The sequence below is a fragment of the Vulpes lagopus genome, chromosome 5 (genome assembly GCF_018345385.1).
Source record: "Vulpes lagopus strain Blue_001 chromosome 5, ASM1834538v1, whole genome shotgun sequence".
NCBI lineage: Eukaryota > Metazoa > Chordata > Mammalia > Carnivora > Canidae > Vulpes > Vulpes lagopus.
The window spans coordinates 77,605,495-77,628,940 of record NC_054828.1 but is presented as its reverse complement, the minus strand read 5'-3'; the positions used below and the strand labels follow the sequence as shown (position 1 = coordinate 77,628,940).

Sequence of the window (23,446 nt, the reverse complement as noted above, 5' to 3'; positions counted from 1 at the left end):
TTGAAGCAAATAGTAGGTATTTGTTGTTTCTAATGGCTGAGTAAGCTTTTAACCACTATACTGTATCATTCATTCATTCATTGCACCAAACAGAAATGATTAAAAGATAATAGTAAGAGTATTACCATCTCACACCAGTGTGTGCATATATATATGTGTATATGTATATATACACACACACACACACACACACACACTATGTATATTCTATACACACACATTCTATATATATAGTTGTGTATTTTCTGGAATATATATACAGTTATATACTGTGATTTGGAATACATAAATTGTATTTTATACAATAATATAACATAACTATACTATATATTTTAATACATATTATGTAAACTATAGATTTTATCACTATATATATAATATATAACACATAACTTAGCACAGTGACTGGTACATAGTGTTCAACAAATGCTGCTATTTATTATCATTATATATGAAGTGTTGCTCTGTGCCAGCCACTCATGCTGGGCTCTGGAGATACAAAAGTAGTGAAGACAAGGTCCCTGCCCTACAGCAGTTTATGGGGTGGTAGTGAGCAAGGATGACAGCAAACTCATAAGCTCCTTGATGACACAAGTCTACACAGGGGCTGTGGCTGCAGAGAATGGGACCACCAAATACAAGTGTGGAGCTGTCACTGGCCCAGCTATATTAGTCTATAAGGAGAGACAGTCCCACAGATAGAAATCTGAGAACCTCTCCTAGGTGTGTGTTGGGCCCAGTTTTTTGTCTGACCCTGCCCTCAAGTTCAGCAGCTATGAATAGAGGTCTTGAATGCTAAGCTGTCTTCTGATCTATCTTGTTGACAAGCGTTTTGCCTGTTACTAAGTCATCCTTTTAGCATTCTCATATCTCTGCCAGATCAAGACCTCGGCTTAGCAGACTAGACATGGAAAATAGTTACTAGTGCTTTCCATCAGGCTTAGAGAATAATGAGGAGCAACTGATTTTCTTGGGGGGGGGGGGTGTCCCACCAATACAATCTACTAGTGATAAAGTTATTTTTTCTCAGTCTTCTTTTTCAAATCCATAGTTTTTCCAGCTATTTCTGGGGATGGCACAAAAAATGTCCAAAGCATAGATAACTTACATGTCCTTTAAATTCACTAATGCCATAGAATTCTCCCAGCAGGAGGGTCCTGGGCAGTCACACAAGCAACAATAGGTTATATCAAACAGAAAGGACTAGATCCAGCACTTCTGAACATGTGATATTAATCTAAAAACTTTTTAAGAGCTTTATGGAAGCTCTTAATTCTAGCTGTAAAAATATTTTTGGGGGTGGGGTGGTGGGCTTGTGTTACTATTACTGTTACTTTCTACAATTGCAGTAAAACTTCCCTAGTTCCAACAAAGGGATGAGTCAAGTGATGGCGAAGGTACATTAGGAGAGAATGTTAATATTTTTAACAAGTTAACAGCATCACAGAATCTTACAGCTAAAGGGGCTTCACATGTCACATGAATCTCTCTCCCTCATTTCACAAACCAGGAACTGAAGCCTCATCAGAGGCTATGAAACAACTTTAAAACATTTTTTTCACATTTATACATCTGCCTTTAGAACAAATATCCCTGGTTCCAAAATTAAGACTCTAGTCTATAGTACTAGACTCTAGGTCTTGTTTAAGCTATTCGAGCCCTCTTTCTGTCATAAGACATGGATATAATCTTGAATATGAGAGCCCATGTTAAAAGCTTTGTAGCACAGTAAGGACTCAAAGATGTCCACATAACCAATTAAAGTTCCTGAAATATTTTACAATTCAGTATTCTTCTGCAATCTTACTCATAGGATCCATTTTCTCACAAATCCTTTTATCCCCTCATTATTGCATAGGTACATAACCCCTTCCCCAGCTTTGCTGCAAATCAATCAATCAATCAAAGTAGAAGACCACTAAATTGAGGAAGCTTTGTCAAACCTAGGGAAAGTACCGCTGTGCTCACCATCACTTATTAACACCAATGCTTGCTCCTCCCTACAAATCAGTTGTATATTTTTCAGGAGCAAGAACACAAGCCCTGAACCACCCAAGTTCCCTAAGCCCCCTAGGTTACAATTCAGGGCCCTGGGGCCCAGTGTGATTGACACTTTGAGCCTCCAGGAAAGACTTCCTTCTCAGCTAACCTTGAGTTGCTGAACTGTAGCAGGGAAACCATTCCTGCCTGTTTCTTATGTAGTAAGAATGTAGTAGTCAAAGATTAGTAGTCATTTCTATGGGTGTTTTTTTTTTTTAATTTATTTTTAGGAGAAGAATTACTTCACTGTTTTTAATCTCCAAGTATAGCGTGAAGGACAATTGTTTGCTGTCCTTTTGTCTCAGTTGAGCAATGCCAGCTTTCTAGAGGGCAGGGGGCATCTCTGTCATCATGGACCGTCTGAAGCACCCGGGGATCCTCTGTTTCTCGAAGAGGAACCGAAGAACCGACAGAATGATTTTCCTTTTTAACTGACTGGCTAGGATATTTACTGACCCTAGAATTACCCATTTGGAAATGGTTAAGGATTAAAAGTACTTCAGGCCGAAGGATTCTTGGTTTCTAATTGCTAATGTTTGAAGTCAGTTTGATTCCTTGGAAATTTGTTCAGCCTGATGAAAGCCAAAGCTCAAACTCCCCTCAGGGCGCGAGGTGTAAGATCCTTGGGTCTTTTTGTTTTGGGGGTTTTTGGTTGGTTGGTTGGTTGGTTGGTTTGGTTTGGTTGGGGAGGGGTTCTTTGGCTTTTGTTTTTGTTTTGCGGGGGGGTGGAGAAGGATCTTTTACCCAGGCCTTCGGGATTACCCCTGGCGGCCCGCACCCTCCAGGCTGTGACCGAGCTGCGAAGGGCGCCGGCCCTCCCCGGGGAGCGCGCACTCCCGGGTTTCCAGCGGCGGCGCTGACCCGCCGGCGGGGCCCGAGCTCCGAGAGCGCCGAGCGCCGAGCGCCGGGGCAGGAGCCGGGCTGGTGCGCACAGCGGTCGGGCCCGAGCGCTCCTGCCCCGGCAGCTGCTCCCGCCCCAAGGCGCCGCCGAGGCCCGGGCGAGGGGCCGGGGGAGGGCAGGCGCGCCCGGGGCCCAATTCGCGCCCTTGGGAAGGTTACCCGAGTCCCCCATGTTCCCAGGGTTGGTTTCACGGGAAGAGATGCAATCCCACCTCCTTCCTCGGTGAAATTTTATCTCAACTTCTTTTAGAGAGAGAGAGACAGAGAGAGAGAGAGGAAAACTACGGGCGTTTCACTGAGCGCGTAGGAAGTGGGGGGAGGGGAACAGGATATGGGGGGAGGGGAAGTGGGGGGAGAAGAGAGCATAAGAGAGCATATGGGGGGTTGACTACTTTCCGAGCCCACGTCTGGGGCTCAACGATACTTTCATACTTTCGGGGCTATGAGACAGCAGAGAAGGCAGCCGGTGCTGGGAGTGAGAATTTCGGTTCACCCCGTTAAGAACCAGACGCTAAAATGCCAGGGCTCCCGGCTAGGTGCATAATAATGACCTCTAATGATCTCTTCAAGGGAACTCTACAGTTGTCTGTAGTATTCCGGTTTTTAAAAGAAGGCTATATTAGGATATTACGTGTGCAATCCAAACTTGGGGGGGGGGTTGTTGTTAATTTTCTAAAGTGTGTGGCAATTTGGAAACAGCTCATTTAGCCTCCGCAACTATACTGAAGAAAATACAAGAGACTAACAGAGATTTTTCCACATATTTCCTGTGTTGTTAAAGTACTGTCCCCAAATCACAGTTTCTCTCGTTATTTCTATTAACAGATTTCCCTTTGTAATCCCATTAACTCTCTGCATGGAAGAACATGAAATTATTCTTCAGTATAAGCCAGCATTCTGAAATGAAGATGGCATTACTCACAAAATTAAATGTCAAATTTAGTTAGAAAAAATTCCACTCTTCCTGGTCTTTTCAATCGTATCCATCCAGTCTCATTTTTCTGCTGTTTTCTTAGACTTTGGTCAAAATCTTCAATTAATTTGACAGCTACATGGAAATGCCAATACTTAGAAGTTTCACATCTGGGATTCTCTTGAGTTGTCAAGTGATACCTAGAGATGACAAAATTTCTGGCCCCCCAAATTTTAGGTGTTTCCAGTTTATTAACTGACTCCACAAATAAGGAAGGGGCACTTTACTTTCTCTAATATTTTTCTGATATTTCCTGAAATATTATCTATGTCTCATTCAGAGCTGCAGAGTTAAACATAAATTTGTTTGCAAAGACATACAACTGTTTACATACTCTTTAATACATATTATACACTTAGGTGTAAAGGGCATTGCCAAACACTGGCTGGCAAAAAGAGCATAGAATAGAGTATCAAGTGCAAGGCCTATTTTCACTTCTGGTATCAAAAGCTCATCATCAGTTTGTAGTCAGCAAAATGTCCTGCCTCAAAGTGAAGCCATTAATGGCACTGCATAAATGTTGATTTGTCGTCACCAGTTGCTTAATTCCCCACCTCTTCCCATTTCACCTCCTGTCCTCCCTACTGAGTCTCATTTTCCATCCTGACACTTAGAGCAGGGGCCTCACTTAAATTAAGTAATGATTATCCTTGCCCAAAGACATGTAAACAGACCCTAATTTATAAATTTGCTAATTGCTATTCCAGTGCAGACCCCTGTATCTCAGCCATGCACATATAAAATTTAGAGCTTACTGGAAACCAGAAAAGGCAAGGCAAAAATAAACCACATGGATGAAAGAAAAGAAAGAAAGAAAGAAAGAAGAAAGAAAGAAAGAAAGAAAGAAAGAAAGAAAGAAAGAAAGAGAGAGAGAAAGGAGGAAAAAAAAGATTCCACATTCCACCAGTTCCCTACTTTTTCCCTGTGGAAAAATATCCCAAAAGGTCAAAACTAGAAAACCACTAAATATTCTCTCCCGCAGAACTACTTTGTCTTTGTCTTTTGGGAGTAAAAAAGCAATAACCAGCTACCCACCCACCCCCCATAATAATCACTAGATGGATTTCAGCATTTCCAGAAAAGAACGTGAAATGCCAGTCTGCTCTCTGCGCTTTATCCCTGTGGAATCTTCTCAGTGCAGTCTTGTTTCTGTTTTTAACTCTACAGTCACCTAGAGAAGGAATTGACAGATTTAAGAAGTAATCATTTTACTCCTGGGTGCAAGAAATAAACTTCCAACAGAGTCCATAATCAGGATCTCAAAAAAGAAAAAGATCCTACATCTTATTAATATTATATTTTTGGCAACAGAGAGAACAATGGTGACAGGCCTGAAATATTTCTCTCTTTAATACTAGCAGTGCCCTTGGAGAAGCTTGGATGAACAAAATGTTTCAGGTCTTCTGAGCCAATATGTGTTTGTCCCTCTCCTCTTATGGCCCAACATGAAGGATTAATGATGAGGGACTTGCTTCCATTAAATGCATGTCCTCACACACAAAGGAAAATATACAAATAAATGGGAGAACACCAACCACCAACACCCAATCATCTGAGTTTGGGCTCCCAGGTTAGGTATCATACCATTCTTCAGGCGCTCCTCGCGAGCTCGCTGTATTAATTTTTATTTGAAACTAATTTCCTTTAATATTTAAAAAAAATGGTCTTGATACCATTTGAAGTAATGGGGGGGGGGCAGGCAAACGGCAGCGGATACGTCAGTATAATTTCAGTATGAACTCCACTATTAAAAATTTAATTCCCCCTTCTCCTTGCATGAACGCCACGCCGCGAACTTTTCTTTCTGAGAGTTTAACTTAGAAAATCGGGAAACCTCAAGTGGCCAGCTCTGAACCCAAAGAAAGTGTTCGATAAGAAAGGGTGTCGGCTGGGGCGTGGCAGATGCAAATTCAGAAGCGCTGCGCGCCTAGGCTGCGAGCCGATCTGTCCGGAGCTGATCTGTGCGGGAGAGGTTGCTCCCGGCGTTAAGCTCGTGCGCTTCGGACGGGTCTCGGAGGGACAGAGGTGGGCGGCGGGGCCGGGCGAGGCGCCTGGCACCGCCTAGACGCCAAAGGAGAGACCCTCACCCCGCATGCTGGCCTGTTACCCCAGCACCTTCCGCACTCAGCCCGAGGACCTGTGAAGCGCGCGGGGAACGCGAGAAGACCGGAGGAGGTGCAAGACACAGCACACTCCGCCTCCCTTCCTTCGCCATTCCAAACGCTGGGCACGAGGGTCCTCCCAATTCCCTGTCCTCCCCACTGCCCTCCAGCAGTTGGCTCCAAGTGCGGGATGGAGGGGATTAGAACTGTTTCCTCCTCCCTGGGAGCTCCTACTGTGCCACCGCGCCACTGCTGGGCTTTTACAAAGAACGTCTTCAGGACCCTGCCCATCACCCGGGAACGACTGCAGTGCGCTCTCCCAGCCCGGAGTAGCCAGGGGGCGTCCGATTTAGCCACCGTCCGACCTGCGCGACAAAAGGGCCTTTGGCAGTCATCCCGAGCACAACCATCCTCAGCAGCCTGCGACAATTCAGATCTAGCCTACCCCCGCACTCCCCTTCACACAAGGTCACTCACCAAACAGGCGGCCACCGCGGAAGGCCATTTCGACTCTGCAAGCGAGAGCCTTGCGCATGTCCAGCAGGCACCCCACTTGGCTCATCCTCGTTTCCAGGCCTGGCACCTTCCGAGGCCTGCACTGGGGTCGGGGCGCACGCACCACTGAGGAACCAGTGTTCCTTGCCCCGGACTCTCCCTCAGGCACTCACCTTGGCTTCTCGCCCTGCGCACCCCCCATTACCCTTGCCCCACCGTCTATGCTCCGACCTGCGCCCAGGCTAGTTCTTGCCCCGCACAAGTGCACTCTCCCCACTGGCTTCAAACTCAACGCTTTTTCTCCATTACTCAAACTTCAATGAAGAGGCACTTCCTCCGTTTTGACCCTGTGTTTCCCTATTGGGGCGTGGGGTGGGTGGAGGGGTGATGTCAGGATTAAAATCTTGGGTTTTACTCTGAGCAAACAAGCCATAAAACTGGCAGATTAATTCTCGTCAACAGTTGATCTCGGTCATTCGAAAGAAGAGCGAGCCCTGAGGCACTGCACGGGCTTTTCCTGTCTCGTTTCACTAGGGATTGTGCAGATAGGTGCGCGGGACCCGCGATCCTGACACGTGTGCACATGTGCGCGGAGAGCAGATCCGCCTGCATGTCTTGAGTGTGCCTGCTTTGTGTGCCCACCCGCGTACGCCGCCACCTTCTTAAGACTTCCGGAGCGCCGCGGCTGCGAGGCTTAGGGCCGCAGGCCCTGGAGGGGGAAATCCTTTCGCAGAAGGTTTGAATTATTTCGCTCCGCGGGAGACCGGACCTCGGCCGCACTCGGCAGTGGATTTGGGCGGGAAAGGCCCAAACTCGAGCTGGGGAAGCCGGGCGGAGCCGGGGCTGGGGTCCCAGCGCAGATGGCGCTGCCGCGTGCCTGAAATACACTTCCAAGGCCGCAGCCGGAGCAGCTGTTCCGAGCGATCCCGGCTCAAAAGTTTTTCCCTGTTGCAGCTTTGGTGAGAGGCGGGGGCCAGCAGGCCGGAGAATCAGGAGTCAGTCTCCTCGGAGCCCCTCCCGTGCCCGCGGCGGCTGCGTCCTGCCGGCTTCTCCAAAAGACGCAGAGTTATAGCAATAATGAGGGCACCTCACAGGCCCTTCTCCAAGACCCTGTGGGCCTCAGGGTTTTTCGGGACCAGCAGGCTCGGTGGAAAATTTTGAAATACATACTGTGTGTCCTCTGATGTGTGAGTTCCTACAGTGCGCAGGCTGGGCTGGTCCCCGGCTGCTGTAGGTTGGCGCCCCCCGGGGCTGCGGGCTCTGGGCACCAACTAAAGCCAGCTCTGTCCAGAGGCAGAAAGAAAAACGGGCTGTGAAAAAGCAAAAGGCCACGTCTTTGAATAAAAGTTAAACGTTAAAATCTAACCCTTGCGTTATCTCGGGATCCTGGGATTTTGAGGCACCAGAAGGGAGGGCTGGAAACGGAGGTACCAGTCGGAGCCAGGAAATGGTGAAAATGATAAACACAGTTGCTTTAGGCGGGTGTCCTGTCTGTATCTGTGTGCGTGTTTGTTTAATCCTCCCCCAAGCTCCGTGGCAATTTTGTTTTTGTTGTCCTTTTTTCCCCCATTCCTGACTTCTTATCATCGGCCTAGCGCAGGCAAGCCACGCGGGCGGGTCCAGCCCGCTCTCGGTCCTAATCCAAAAAGGGGGTTTAAATCATTTGAGGCCAAGGCCGGCAGAGGCATGGCCCCGGGGCACAAGGGAGTCGCCTGTGTCCCTCTCTGACCTCCACCACCACACACATACCTTTAAAGGTGGTGTGTGTGCATGCATTAGGGCACTGTACCAGAGGAAAAAGAAAGGCCTACTTGGGGACCCCAAGCCCTGGCCTCGCCTTCCTCCAGGATCCAGGCCCAGAGGCTGCAGCTCCGCCTCCTCCACTCTGGGGACTGCGGAGGCTGCACACCACCGTGCAGTTTTTCTGAAAGATCTTTTCTCTTTCTATGTCCAGTTGGTAAGAAAGCTTTGGCCATTGCGGAGGGGGCTCCAGCTTGGAGATTCCCTGGGTGCAGGGCGCAGCCAGGCTCGGCCAGTAGCCTGGCCCCACAGGAGGCCCGAAAGTGCTCTGGTCTTTCAGCTCCTTCTTTCTCCCCGGCCTTAGCCCCACAAACATATTTCGTTTTCTCTAATCCAAACACCCATCTTTATCTTTAAAAAAAAAAAACAAAAACAAAAACAAAAAACAAAAAAAACGATAAGATGAAATGGGAAAGGGTCAGCCGAACTCTGTGTGACATAAAGTTCTGTGTTAGGTCATCACCCTCTACCCCTATACTGTGAGAGCAAGAAAACAGCATTTTGGAAAACAGGTCCTGGCCTTTATGTCTCTGGACTGGTCTCTCCTTCTTCCAACCTTTTCTCTCCTCACTATAGCTGAGAAGAACCGCAGAAAGAGAAAACTGTAAAAACCGAGTCTCTGATTATGACTCTAGGTGTTGGTCCTTTTGAACCAGTGACCCTAGACCCAGCTTCAGCCGACCTGGCCTCCTCTCCCTGGAGAAAAGTACCCGCGGCCCCGGTGCCTGCCACGCGCAGTTGAATAATTTCTGTCTCTTCCACCATCAGCAAAGTAAAATAAACTAACTTCCCTAATCATGAGTTGTCATGAGGCCTTGAAAGAACTTTCACTAAACTGTGTGAAGGCCCAAGTGAGATTCTGACAACATCTAAATGCGGTGCGGAAATAGAGTCTGGCCAGAGATGGGAAATACACATTAGCCACGCGTTCCTTTCTGGATTGCCCACACAGGGGTCCGCGTGGACAGGCACCCGCATCCAAATACAGGGAAAGATTTGAGCGGACGAAATAAATCTCCTTTTAATTTTCTTTTCATCGACTAATAAAAATAATTCCCCAGCACTAAACTCAAATACCGTAACGGGCCACAAGAACACGGAGAATTCATAAAACCCTGGTCTCTGCAAGTCACCCGCTAATCGCGTTATTATTAGCCTCGGGAGCATGGAAATTGAACTGTCACTGCCGAAAGAGAAAATGTAAGCGACAGCTGTCCCTCCTTGGGTCGGCCAGTTTTCCAGCCCCCAAGCCCCTGGGCCCCAAGCTCTGGTCCGCAAGTTCTTGGGCCCGTGGCCGCCCCCCATCCCTTTGCGAGACGCCGCCCCCACCCTGGCTTTCCGCTTTCCGGCGCGCTGACCCAGGTTTACTCCCCAACCCTAGCTGGTCAGCAGAAGCACCTCCAGAATAGCAGTAGAAGTCCTGGCTGGAAAGTTTCTGAAACCGCTAAACCAAGCTGCAAGCGTACGTGTATAAGTGTGTGTGTGTATGTGTGTGTGTGTGTGTGTGTGTGCGCGCGCGCGCGCAAGATTCTTCCGACAACAGCTGTTTCCCAGGGGCTGTTTTGCACAGTGGAAATCTTGGCACTTAATACAAAACGTTAAGTTGTCTCCCCCTTCCTTCAACAACCCATCCAGGTTTCTGCTAAAATACAGATACCAACGTCGGCTCTGTGTTTTACGTGTGGTGTGCATACACTGTGCATAGATCCGAGACACAAATTAATCGCTCTGCTCCCCCCAATACACAGACCTGTGGGCCCTTAAGAGTGACCCAGGGCGCAGGGTGAGAGGTCTAACATACAACCTTTTTCCATAAGCACTGTGAAGGAGAAATATAATTATGCTCCGTCGTCTCCCGAGTAGGGGAAACACAAGAACTCGAGTCCCCGAAAAATTGGTGGGGGAAGGGCGAGGACCGAGGCCGAAGGCTAAATGGGACAGACCGGGCATTTCCCGAGACTGGGTATCGAGCCCGAGAACTCCGCGCCGGTCCTCTGGAGCTCTCAGAAGCGAATCCCAGCCCCTCTCCACTCCTGCGGTCGCCTTCGATCTGCGCCCCTCCTCAACCCCAGGGGCCTGCGGCCGCTCAGCTGTAAACCCCAGAACCGCGCGCTCCGGTCCCAGAACAGAAAGGGATGGGACCGAGGCCTCTTTGCTTGAGGCTGGCGAGGAGAATGCAAGGCTCGGTTCCCCCAAATCGTCCGCGGCGAACTTGGGGAGGGCTCCTGACATTTGCGCAAAGGAAGGGAAACCCGCGTTGGAGCAAGGCAGGGCGTCAGCGAGCAGGGCCTCCCTCCACACCAGTCCGCCCGCCCGGCGGGCCGCCCGCGTCCCCGCTCCGCCCGCCTCCGTCGGTCCGGTCCTGCGCACTCACCCGGGTGAGGCTCCAGGCCGTGTGCGGCCGCGTCCTCCGCGTCTCCGAGTGGGCCCGCGGGGCTCAGCGCCTCCATGGACAGGTCCAACCCCTTCTCCTCCCAGTCTCTCAGTTTCCGCTTTTTATTCGAGCCGATCAGGGCTTCAACCGAGAAGGCATGTGCTCGCGAGCTCAGGGCGACTGCAGATCTTCTCCTTTCACTCATCTTAGCCGCCCGCACCCCGGCCTCCGCTCGCCCCCGCTACTGAGGGAACAGCCCGCGCCCTCACGCTCGGAGCGCCCGCCGGGCCGGGCCCGGGAGAGGCGGCGGCCCTGCGGCTCCTCTGCACCCTCCCCCTGCGTCCTCCCCCGCCCTCCGCTGCCGGCCGGGACCGACGCCCCTGGCTGCCCCAGCCGCTAGGAACGAGCGCCCGGAGCGCCGCCCGCTCGCTGCATGAGCGCCCGAGTCCTGCTTCCCACCCACCGGGGCAGGCGCTCACAGGCTGTGCAGACTGGACTTCATCTTTTTTTTTTTTTTTTAATTCTCTCTCTCTCCTCCCTCTCCCTTTTCTCTCCTCCCTCTCCCTCTTCCTCTCTCGGTCTTCCCGTCCTTCCTCTGATCCAAACTTCTGGGAAACTTTTTTTCTGAATTCCTCCCTTCCCAAGGAGCTGGGGGCAGGCGGTGCGCTCCTGTCCGTGGGGTGAGGGAGAGGGAGGGGGAGGAAGAGAAAGTCTGAGGGGAAAAAAAAGCCAGCCCCCGACCAATGGCGAGGAGGGAACAGGAGAAACCCTGGGAGCTCGGGCCAATGGAAGAAGGGGAGAGACTGAGGCCCGGGCCAAGGCTCGGCGCGGGCAGTCCGGGGATGCTCCCGGGCCGACTTTAACCCCTGGCTCCCCGGTCCCCCACGAGTTCTTCATGGGGGAGGGAGGAAAGCCGAAAGTCGAGGTCTGATCGGTGCCTCTCCATACTCCTGCCAGTCCCAAATCCGTACCTTTTCCTCCCAAATCTAAGTTTCACAGACGCTGCAAGCCCAGAGTCATTTTAATGACCGATCTGGAATTGAGGGGGGGGGGCTCTCAACCTGTCCAAAAACGCCCAGAAAACGACCCCGATAATCTCGCGCCTGCCTCCAGACGCTACAAGTCTTCGGGTTCTGTCGGGATTTCGCCACACAGGTTATTTTCCCGTGGTACGATTTCGAAGCAACCCTGGCTAACGCAAAACGAAAGAAATAAACAAAGTCGCCCCGTTACTATCGAGGGTCTTGTAACTGTGGATCTCAAGGCGCTTCCTCCTTCCAGTTCTACCTGGTGGCGAAGGAGACGTAGGCTCTGCTCTGCTCCGTCCAAGCAAGAGGCCGGCGGCGGGGCGCCCTGCGGACCGCGCGCTCCCAAGGCTTCTCCCGCCTGGGCCCGCACGCAGCAAACGCTCGCCTTCCCCTCGGCGTGGATGCTGAGCTGAGCTTTGCCTGCTCGGGGCGCCTGCTCTGGAGAACCCACGGAGAGGGGATGCGCAAGGGCAGCCAGCAACTTTGACAGCGGAAGAGCTTTTTCAGAATTCCCTTCAAATCTGATCACCTCGGGAACCGGCTGTCCCGGCTCACTGACCCTCCCACCACCCTCAAAAAAAAAAAAAAAAAAATTTTTTTTTCCAGGACAGCGCGGTCGTCAGAGATTTCTCTGGAATTTACAATCCAGCCCTCTGGCCATTCTCATTTCCCACACCCCCTCCTGGGCCATGCCACTGGTCGCGGGCCGCTGGAGACCCCGAGCGCAGCTCAACGCAGAGCCAGTTCACAGGGGCCGAGAAGTTGATCCTGCCAAGCAGAAAAGAAGGTCTCGGATTTCGCGGACGGCGGCCTAACCACAGCCTGATCTTCCCATCCCAACGCCTTGGTCCAGACGCTTCTATCCCGGAGCGAAGAGGGAGGAAAGAGCCAGCTCCCCGGGTGCGAGCGACAGACCGAGAGGATTAGCAGACAAGTGTCGCCGAAAGCCAAGCCGGGAGCAGGGTCAGCAAACCTAGGGCAGAGGACACCTTCTCTCCCCCCCCCCCCCCCCCCCCCCCCGCAAAGAACAAGCGCCCATCTCCCTCCCCTTCCACTTTGGGGCGACAGCGGAGGGCCTGCCTGGCCTCTGAAAAGGCCACATTCCCCTCCGGACCCCGCGGTAAATCTAATCCTTGATATTATAGTTGGAAGTGTTCTGGTGCTGCAGGGAACGGCTGAGTGTCACCACTGCACCTTGGGCTTTTTCGGAGAAAAGCAAAAAAGAACATTTTTAGAGCTCCCTCAAATTGGGCATCAGCAAGGTGAGAGGAAGCTAGCCGAGCAGCAAATGAAGAAAGAATAATGGAAGCCACAGGTTGAGTGCGATTCAGGCAGGCTTGGCCTCCGGTGACTTCCAGGAGCCTTCCTCAGGCTTGGGGATCCCCAGCAGCACTCCAAGAACCTTGGGATCTAGAAGCTACTCACAAAGCCCCTCTGTGTCTCCCACTGCGCTTGGGAGACTGCAGGGCAAGGCACAGGGTCTCCCACCTCAGTCACCGTTCAGCGTTGCTGCCTTGAGCTGGGGCAGAAAGTGACAGCACAATCACCACAACGGGGTCTCAGCAAAAGAGGGGGAGACAAAGGCCAGCCAGGAGCGCACAGTTACCTTTTCCAGTGGCTTAGACCTCTCTTTGGGCTCCTGGCTCCTGATTCTGGTTTCACTGCCCTTCCGGTGGCTGGGGCCCGTTGGGACCAGGCCCAGTGGGATAGCATAGATGGGGCCAGCCTCTCTTCCTTCCCAGGGTTTTCCTCCTCCCCTTGCCCGTATCTCCCATCTCCCTCTGGCAGCCTCTTGCCTTGGCCTTCCCACACAGACCTGGTTTGGATTGAGAAGTAGATGTACCACAGGCCATACCCCCTCCTTGAGACTGTGAAAGCTTCTCAAAAAGAGGACTTTGGCTTATCCACATACCTAGATGCAGGTCCAGAAAGCCTGCACAATGTAGATGACCATTTTACACATGTTGGAGAGACACACATAGAAAAGAGAGCACTGGCTTCAATAGCATGCATCTGCACCTCACCCCAAAACACACATTCTGCATAGAGTTCTCAGAGGAGTTCCTATTACCCTTCCTTCAGGTCTACACATAGGTTGCCCCTGCCTCCATTGCAGTATATACACATATCCTAGAATTGTGAATTAGGCCATTAAAACAAATCAGATGATCATGAAGCCACGTTGCTTTGGATCATTATTCATGAAAATAGAAGCTTTCCTTCAGGTAAATGGGAGGGCCGGGGATATTTTCTTTTTGTGACTGCAGCAGTCATTCTAAGTACCCCTCCCCCAAGGGGCATGCATTCCTTGGTTTGTGACCCAGTACTGACTGGGAGGACGATCCGAAGGAAGATTAAGCAGGATGGTTTACTGTCTGTGACTTAAGTGTATAATTTTATGTGGTTGGGAAAAGAAAAAAAGGCTTGGGGGATGAAACGTAGAAATCTGGGAGTGTGCTATACATTTTCTCCACTCATTATATCAAAGCATTTTCAAAATCTCATGACCCAATCTGTCCCCCCTTTAATGTTTAGGAACTAAAAGTAGGATGCCCAATGCATGAGGCTAATTCCTGAGGCAATCCCCAGATTTCCCAGCCACCAACCTTAGGTCTTGGGTGGAGTCTACAGGTCTATTTCAGGCCTGAAGCTGATGGTAAAGGAACAAGCTGGAGGTCCCCTACCCTATTGCCCTGCAGGTCCTAAAGAGGAAGAGGTTATTAAGCACCCAAAGAGTCAGAAGGAATCAAGGGGAGAGTGGGAGACAGGACCTCACTGACGACCTGTAGGGACCTATGGGAAACGGATACAGAGTCCCAGCCTTGACAGGAAGAAAGCCCAAAAGGAAAGAGCAGCATAATGACTGCTCACCTAAAACTGACCATGTCTAGATATTCTGATTTTTTTTCAAAGGAACAGCAGAGTTCTGCTGTGTAAGGACAAGAGTCCTGGCAACACAGCCTCTACATCCCCCACATACCAGTCTTCCTTCTGTTTCTTCACACTAAATGCCATCACTGCTAATACCTCAATACAAGGTGATCTTACCAGGCTCTGGGATTTTGCAGTTTTGTGTAAGTGAAAACAAAGTAAAAAATAGTTGCCAGCAGGACACATTAGTAGGCCCTTAAACACGTGGGCCAGGACACCCGGCGGGGGTGAGGCAATTACAATGAATTCAAGCCTGTCTAGGCACTAGGTATAAAACATTATGAAGCGACTATGGGGTGGGAGGTAATCCTCTGGACTCCAAGGCAGGTGAAGCCTGGTGAACAGGTCTCCCTCGGTCTATGTGACCTTCCGCAAGCCAGTTCATGGCCTGTGCCTCAGTTTCCCTGTCGGCAGAGTGAAGGAGCAGGCAAGCAAAGCAGGCAAGATTTTCAATCAGAGGCGGAACAGACCTGAGGTTTTATTGTTCCTGTGATCGAATCTTCCGGGAATATGAGGCCAACGTACCCACTTTGCACTTCTTCCAAACTGGCGCCCAGTTAGGGGGTGGCACACCTGGCCTGGAGCCCTTGGGTGGGCGTGGGAGGGAGCTGATTTCTGGAAACGCCCGCCCGCCCGGTGCCAGCGCGGCGGTCAGTGCGCAGGCCCACTCGGGCAGACCGGGCAGACCGCATCTCCAGTCTCCGGGCTGGTTCAGGTTGCCCGGCGCTTCGGGACCGGGCGTGCGTCCTCGACTGTTCAACCACCCCCTCACACTTTTTAAAATAAATGCCCGTGGGGGCGAAAGGGTCTTTAATGATGTTTTTTTGTTTTCGCGAAATAAAATCTTTTGTTTTTATTTTAAACCAGCAGCGTGCCCACCTCTTGGTCCTTCCAGATGTTTGCAATAAAATCGCAGGTTTTGCCTTTGGGACTGGAAATAAAATTTAACGGCCTTCACCCTGTAATTATTCTCTTAGCTCGCCCTTCATAAATTTATCTGCTTTCTATCGGCGTTGGGGAAGGGGGCGAGCGAAAGGGGAGAAAGCCCCGATTTTATATTTGTGACTATAAAAAAGCGCCACCCGGTTTCCTCGCCTTCGGCGGGCGGCCGTGGTGTAACCGGGAGAGCCTGGCCCGGCGGGCGGCAACATTGCGCTATTGTTCGCCGCCTTCGGTCTGCGCAGGAGCTGGGCCCCTCCACAAAGGGGGCCTTGTGCGGCCGTGCCCAGAGCGGCCGCGCCCAGGAGGCGAGGAAATCCTGTTCCCCCAGGCCCAGCGCCTCTTTTCCCCGCGAGGATGGTGCAGCCCGGCAGTCGGAACTTCGCCTTCAGCCTGCGCCCGCCGTGGGGGCCGCCGGCTCCTGCCCTGCCAGCCTTCGCAGGAAGCGAAACCTCGAGCCTGCGCTGAGCCCACTGAGGGTGAGGGAGGAGCCTGCCTCTGCGTACCCAGGAGCTAGGGAAGGCGGGTGTGTGGCCGTGAGGCTGAGGGGCTTTCTGGAAGGCCGTTCAGCGCCTTTCTTTCGCCTTGCTTGGCCTGGGCTGGAAGGTACCATTCCTGTACCTTCGTGAGCTCAGGGTTGCTGGGCAACCCTACACAACCCAACCCACAGTCGCAGATTTTGAAGACACCAGCGTGCACCCCCAAATAAACGTGCGTACACCAGTAACTCCTATAGACTTGTATAGGAAGCTTGTAAGTACAAGGTTCCTGCGTATATTTTGCATGATTATACAAAGCCATGGTTGTATCTGTCTAGCAGCATACCCATGCATGGACACACCAAGTGCAGCCATATGCATGTGCCTGCATGCCTTTCTAGAATCAAACTTGCATGTAGAAACAACCCAGCGTTGGGTACAAAGCATCACGCACAGCCATATGAGGAAACATTCTAGCTGGCCACACACTCAGCTAGCCCTAAAGTCGGCAGAAATCTACTGGAATTCTGCCTGCTGTGTCTTTCCCCCAACTCCTCAGCTCCCTTGGGTGCTCTCTCTCTCTCTCTCTCTCTCTCACCTGCCTAAGCTGAATCCATGTGGCTGTCCCCCCGACCTCCTCCTTCATCTGCATGGAGCTTCCTCTGTCCCTGGGCAAGGTCTCTTAGGTGACAAAAGAAGGGGGAAATGATGAGCACCCATCCTTGAGGCTTCACCCCTTGGGAGACCTACTCAGTGCCTGGGCAAGACCAGGGCATTCCCAAGCCCTGGAAACCCAGCAGGGACTGGAAAACTGGGCAGTGAGAAATGACACCAAACAGGAGCAGGAGGGTTTTGTCTCGTTTTGTTTTTAATCACATGCAGCCCATTTCACCTTCCAGCCAGCCTGCCTTGGGCCAGAATGCCAAACCCCAGGAGCCAGACACTTCTTAGGCAAAGCATTCTTTTGAGTTCCTTCTGACATGAGGACTCCCAGCTCTCTCCTAGGTTTGCCCTTACATGTGACTCCATCTCTCTTTTCCTGCTGGTTTTTGCAGGTGCTTGGCTAAGCAAGGTTAAGAGTTCCCTTTGGTTTTTCCACTGAGAGGAAGGATTATCTAAAGCTTATGGGGGTGATGGGGGGAGAAGCCCCAGGCCCCACAGTCTAACACAGTGGGCCAAAGTCCTGGGACCTACAAAAGGATACTTAGGGGTTCCTGGGGTTGGGATGGGAAGGCTGGCAGTGGTGAGGCAGAAAGGCACTTCGGGGACTGAAATGGGGCAGCCCACAAGGACCAACAGCTAAAAGCAAATGATTTGACGCATTAGGACCTTGATGTGATGGCTTTTTTGCCAGATGTGTTTGGATTTCGCTTGTCACTAATAAAAATCGGCCACCCAGGAGCAAAATGCCTTCGGTAGAATTAGCCGAGCTGTCTGGGCCTGAGCCTGCACTGGCAAACACCGACAAGTAGATTTTAGATTTTTACAGCCTCCTTATGGATCAATCTCTCCCTCTTCAGGAGTGAAGAACGAATTGTCCATTATATAAAGAGAGTGGAAAACTGGCTCTCTGAACACACAGCTCCGAGGACAGGCTGGGGAACTAAATCCTTCCAAGTGGGTGTGCGGGAGTGGGGCGGGGAGGCGTAGCTACACTGGCCAGACCCAGGCTTGCTTCTGCCCTCTGGCTGGGGAAGGAGGAGCTGGGAAGAGGTGCGTGAGGTAGGTCATGGGTGGCTTTTCATCAGTGTCAGTCCATAATTCATAAGCCACCTCTTCTACCCTTTTTAAGCAAAACCAAATCAGTATGGGTGGAAAAAATAGCTAGAACTCTTAGGCGATGTGCATCACATCCCTAGTGACATGGAGACTAGCTGGGATAGGGATGTCATCAAAAGGTTGCTGGGCAATCCCATGGCTACACTTGGTGTGTCCATGCATGGGAGCCTCATGGTCCCCACAAATGAACCCCTTGAAATGTTTATATATGTAAAACATTATTACATGTATAAAACGTACACCATATAATATAAAACCAATTACATATATGTGCATACAGACAGTCGTTTTACCACTCTGATGGGCTTTCAGAACAAAGACACACATGAGTGTCTGTGGAGAGGCTGACATTGCCAGAGTTACAGGGCTTGTTCTGGGAGGAGGGGGAGGAGGCAGTCCAACGCTGGTGGCACTCAAATAGCAGTAAGGACCATCGTACTCTAGCCCACAGCCAAGTACAACAGGAAGCCAGGGACAAGGAAGGCTATCTATGCCTAAGCAGGAAAAATATTCACTGAACTTTATATACTTTCCAGAGATTTCATAGGTCAACAAACCCAGGCAAATGAAGGTGTTTCCAGGACAGAACAATCAGAGCTTGCATATTCTCCCAATCCCCAGTGGTGTCTGCAGCACCAGAGGCCCAAGATGTTTGGGAATTCTGTGAGGCAACAGCAGTGGCATCATGGTGAGCCACTATACCCACCAACATGTGCCCCAATATTGCTCTCCTCGTCTGCTTTCACGGGAAAGAGAACTTCTGACCCAGCTCGGAAAAACAGCAGAGGATTTGCCATCCAGAGGAAAACGCTTCCAGGAAAATCAGAGAGAAAAGTTAAGAAGCACGTATTTCCACAGCCTTCATCTCATGCCACCAAATCTCATTCCGGATCTCTTCTCTTTCTAGTCTGCACCATTTAGGAAGAACTCATACCCACCGGGCCTTTGTGCTAAGTGCTTTCCATAAACCAACTCATTCTACCCACTTTGAGCTCTGTGAACCAAGAACCAGTGCTACCAGCCCCATTTTACAGAGGAGGCAACTGAGGTACAAAGGGAGATATGTAACTTGGCATGGGTCTCACACCTTTCAGTGCAGGTATTAGAGCTCTATAGCCAGAATTCTTTTTTTTTTTTTTTTTTTTACAGCCAGAATTCTTTTTTTCCCCATTTTCTTTTTGTTGTTGTTGTTCAATTTGCCAACATATAGCATAACACCCAGTGCTCATCCCGTCAAGTGTCCCCCTCAGTGCCCGTCACCCAGTCACCCCCACCCCCTGCCCACCTCCCTTTCTCCACTCCTTGTTTGTTTCCCAGAGTTAGGTGTCTCTCATGTTCTGTCTCCCTTTCTGGTATTTCCCACTCATTTTTTTTTCTCCTTTCCCCTTATTCCCTTTCACTATTTTTTATATTCCCCAAATGAATGAGACCATATAATGTTTGTCCTTCTCCAACTGACTTATTTCACTCAGCATATAATACCCTCCAGTTTTATCCACATTGACGCAAATGGTGGGTATTCATTGTTTCTAATGGCTGAGTAATATTCCATTGTATACATAAACCACATCTTCTTTATCCATTCATCTTTCGATGGACACCGAGGCTCCTTCCACGGTTTGGCTATTGTGGACATTGTACAGCCAGAATTCTTAATCCCTATACCCCCAGCCTCTCTGGGTGCCAAGACACTAACATGCCATTTACACACCTGCGTTGTCTCTGCCTTTAAGTGACTCTAACAAAGGTGGCGGAGCTGGGGAGGAATTGATGGAATTGTCTCACACAGGCCAAAAAAAGCCCACCCCATCTAAAATATACCCAGATGGCCTTCCCAGCTTGGGTGCAGTGTCCTTACCAGGGAGGAGATATAGGGGCAAGAGCTCCACCCTGTCTTTCCTCACCTGACCATGCTGAACAGAGAAGATACAACACCACCAATCATACTGGAAGGGAAGGGGGTGGCTGCTGGCTCTCTAAGGAAGATCAAGCTGCCAAGCTCTGGTTGGCTCCCGTGCCTCCTCCTTGGTTGGTACTCACCTCAAGTTGGCTTCTACCTGTACCCACAGACTTACCATCCCTGGACCTTCCCTCCTGGTGAGGCTGGACCCGGGCTGCTTTGCTTTATTAGCATGGGGTTTACGTGCCTAGATCCTTTATTGATTGAACCCCCAAACCACCTATTCCCTGTAGGCTTCCTGCCTGCGCCTGATGGGGCCATCCACTCCCCCAGGCACAGATCTTCCATGAGATACTTTTAGGCTGGTAACTGAGCAATAGGAGGCAACTGAGCCCCACTCCACCCCAGCTCAGTTCACAGCACCTGTCCTTCCCCAGTGACATTTGTCACCCAGTAGTGGATGGTAGCCAGACCACTTCTGCCCTCAGATTGGGAATTTCCTGAACAGATTAACAGTATGTTAATCTGGCATAAGAGTCATAACTCCAAGGTCACTAGGGAGATACTGCTCCCTATGGTGGGCCCTCAAATGTTTTCTTGCTTGCTATTCCTTCCTTCCTTCCTTCCTTCCTTCCTTCCTTCCTTCCTTCCTCTCTCTCTATATATTTTTTTAAAAGATTTTATTTATTTATTCATGAGACACACAGAGAGAGAGAAAGGCAGAGACACAGAGAGATAGAAAGGCAGAGACACAGGCAGAGGGAGAAGCAGGCTCCTTGCAGGGAGTCCGACATGGGCCTCGATCCTGGGGCACCAGGATCACGCCCTGGGCTGAAGGTGGCACTAAACCGCTGAGCCACCTGGGTAGCTCTTTCTTGATTTTATTTATTTTTTCATGACAGACACACAGAGAGAGGCAGAGATATAGGCAGAGGGAGAAGCTGGCTCCCCACAGGGAGCCTGATGCAGGGACTCATCCCAGGATCCCAGGATCAGTCCTGAGCCAAAGGTAGATGCTTAACCCCTGAGCCACCCAGGTGCCCCTCGTCAAACATTTTCAACGTGAGTTCTCCTCCCATCTCCCTCCCCCTCTCACCTATACACACATTCACATGGCTCAATTTAGCGGTCCATAGTATATTTTAGTCCTTATTTCTCCAGCTCAGATCTGTTTAAAATGCAAATAAGGAAGAGGTCATGTGGCCCCTGATTGGTATCAGCAGTTTATTCCTCAAAATAGCTGAAGCCTCAGATATCCGATTTGTCACATAAAAGGGGACAGAGAAGGAAAACTCCTAGGGCCTTAGGACCCAGCATAATAAGGGAGAACTTCAGAGTTTGGAAGAAATACCTGGGTTTGGCTTGAGAAGGATAGCTTTTTGGTTTAATTTGGTGGGAAAGAAGAGTAAAGCAGAGGTGCCTGGTGTCCAAGGAGGGCTCCTTGTGGAGCCGCAGACCAACTGGGCTTGGGCAGGAGACAGACTCATCATCTGGAGTCCCCACCCCTCAAAGGGTGCACCTCTGCAGTGATGCCCCAAAGTCCCAGGAAACCTTCAGGCTCTGTGGTACTCAGACTGAGTCAGATCTTGTTTCCATGCGAGGGGTGGGGGCATGCCTCCATTCACCCAAGTCACAGGGCTAGCTCTTGCTTCCTACACAAAGTGAAGGCAGGCCTGGGGGAGTTGGGGCTGTGTGGGTGCAGGAATATTTTCAGAGAACAGTCCCTGGGATGGCCCTGGGCACTGGTTGAAGCCAGCAGGATCTTCCTGCAGGATCCAGAAAGAGGGAAGAGGGTAGAACTCCAGCAGATCATACCTTCTCCTTTTTTCCTGATTTTGGTTTCTTGGTGGAATGTTGGCAGCCTCTTTTCTTGGGCTATTTTTTCTCTCTCCCTGATGGCAAATCCAGTCTCCCTGGCAAACTTGCTTTGAGCAAACACTGTATTAAAATTCCTGTTGAGGGGCGCCTGGGTGGCTCAGTCGGTTAAGCATCTGCCTTTGCCTCAGGTCATGATCCCAGGGTCCTGGTATAGAGCCCTGCATCGGCACACCCTGCTCTGTGTAGAGCCTGCTTCTCCCTCTCCCTCTGCCTGCTGCTCCCCCTGCTTGTGCTCTCCACCCCCCCCCCACACCATGTGTGTATGTGTGTCAAATAAATAAATAGAATCTTTAAAAAAATTAAATAAAACTCCTGTTGAAGCAATGTTGTATTATGCCCGAGTCCCTGGTGTGGCTGTTTGCCCAGGCAGGAGCTCCATGCTGCTCTCAAACCCCCTTGTGCCCTCACTGGTAACGTCCACCCCTGTCTCTCTTCCCATGGACCTTCCCTCAGTGCCACAGATGCATCTTTTCACCCAACCAGCTGACCTGGTCCACTTTTCTACCTGCCCTGAGACTCCCACTTGCTTCCTTTTCATCTATTTTTCCTGAATGTTTACACTGTCACTGGAAGCAGAGCTCACAGATGTCCTGCAAGGTGAGTGAATGGGAGTGTCAGGGCAAGGGAGAGGAAAAGAATGTGCAGGGGGAGCCAGCCCCTCTCCTGGGCCTCAGGCCATACAGTGCCCCTTGACCACTCTAAGGTGGTCAGCTTCTGTTCTGCTCCCAATTCCCCAGGTGCCTTGCTGGCTCTATCTCGATCTAGCAGTGAGGGTGGGCAAGTTGACAGTGGCTGCCTCAGAGCCTGAGAAGCATGATTGGGACTTTTAGACTGAGAGGCTACAGAAAATAAAAGCCAGAGAAACATGAGAGGAAAAGGAAGGATGGAAGGGCAAACAAAACTTGAGGGAGGGAGGGAGGGAGGGAGGGAGGGAGAAGTAACAAAAGGAAAGAAGAGGAAAAAAGAAAAAGAAAGAAAATTGAAGGAAAGAGGACATGACTATTTCACCTCCTGAAATCCTAACCCTGGCCTGGGCATAAGATCAGGATATCCGGCTCTGATCCATCTTCCCAAAGTAAGCTTTAGGGTGAGTCTGAAGAAAGGACTAGGGAGAGGGCCTGGACCGGGTCTTTCTCATACAGGGCAGAGCTCCTGTAGCCAATGGCCTAGCTGAGTGTTCTTAGTACAGACCAGACGCCTACAGAGACCCCAGGGGCCTAGTAAGACCCTCCTGCAGACAGAAGATGGGTGAGGCTCCTGCATTGCTTCCTCAAGCTGTGATGCGTTGGATACACAGTCCCCACGTCTCAGGGAGAGGAAAGAGAAGAGATTCCAACTAGAGAATAGAACGTAATGGGGTGAAAGGGCTGGTGGGCTGAGGACCGCAGGGAATCTGAGACTTCTAGAGTGCCCTAGAGCGGTGGGAGTTCAGCCTCCTTAGCCTTAGCAGAAAAGGGAGGACCTCTCTGTGGGGTGTGCGGGTGGGAGGAGTCGGTGTGAAGCCTGCGTGTTTGACTGGCGCTGTATGGAGTTTAATATTCTTGAGAATCTAATCCAATTTGAGGCCATTAGGCCAAGTGCCAGAACAGGTTGCACGTCGGTTTTATTTCAGTAAATCCCAGTGGCGGGACAGACCAATGGAACGGGTAGGTATTGGTCCTCCACCCACCGAGTCTGCAGCTGCCCCTTTCCTGGCAGGGCATAAGGTGGCAGGTACCCAGTTCTTCGCTGTAAGGTAGGGGGTGATTTCTCTCTCTGAGCTCCTCCTTCCCTCTCTTCCAATTCAATTCATAGAATGTGAAGTTAGAGTCTCAGCTTTTCCAACAGC

General features: G+C 50.7%; 1 protein-coding gene across 1 annotated transcript in view; it reads right to left on the bottom strand.

The window, feature by feature from the left end:
* TBX15 (T-box transcription factor 15) overlaps nucleotides 1–11,376 on the bottom strand; it is a 110,155-nt gene extending 98,779 nt beyond the window's left edge. Inside the window, exon 1 of the mRNA XM_041757449.1 lies at nucleotides 10,685–11,376. Coding sequence (XP_041613383.1) covers nucleotides 10,685–10,889 — 205 coding nt within the window. The 5' untranslated portion in view covers nucleotides 10,890–11,376. The remainder of the gene's footprint in view (nucleotides 1–10,684) is intronic.
* Between the last annotated feature and the right edge of the window lie 12,070 nt (nucleotides 11,377–23,446).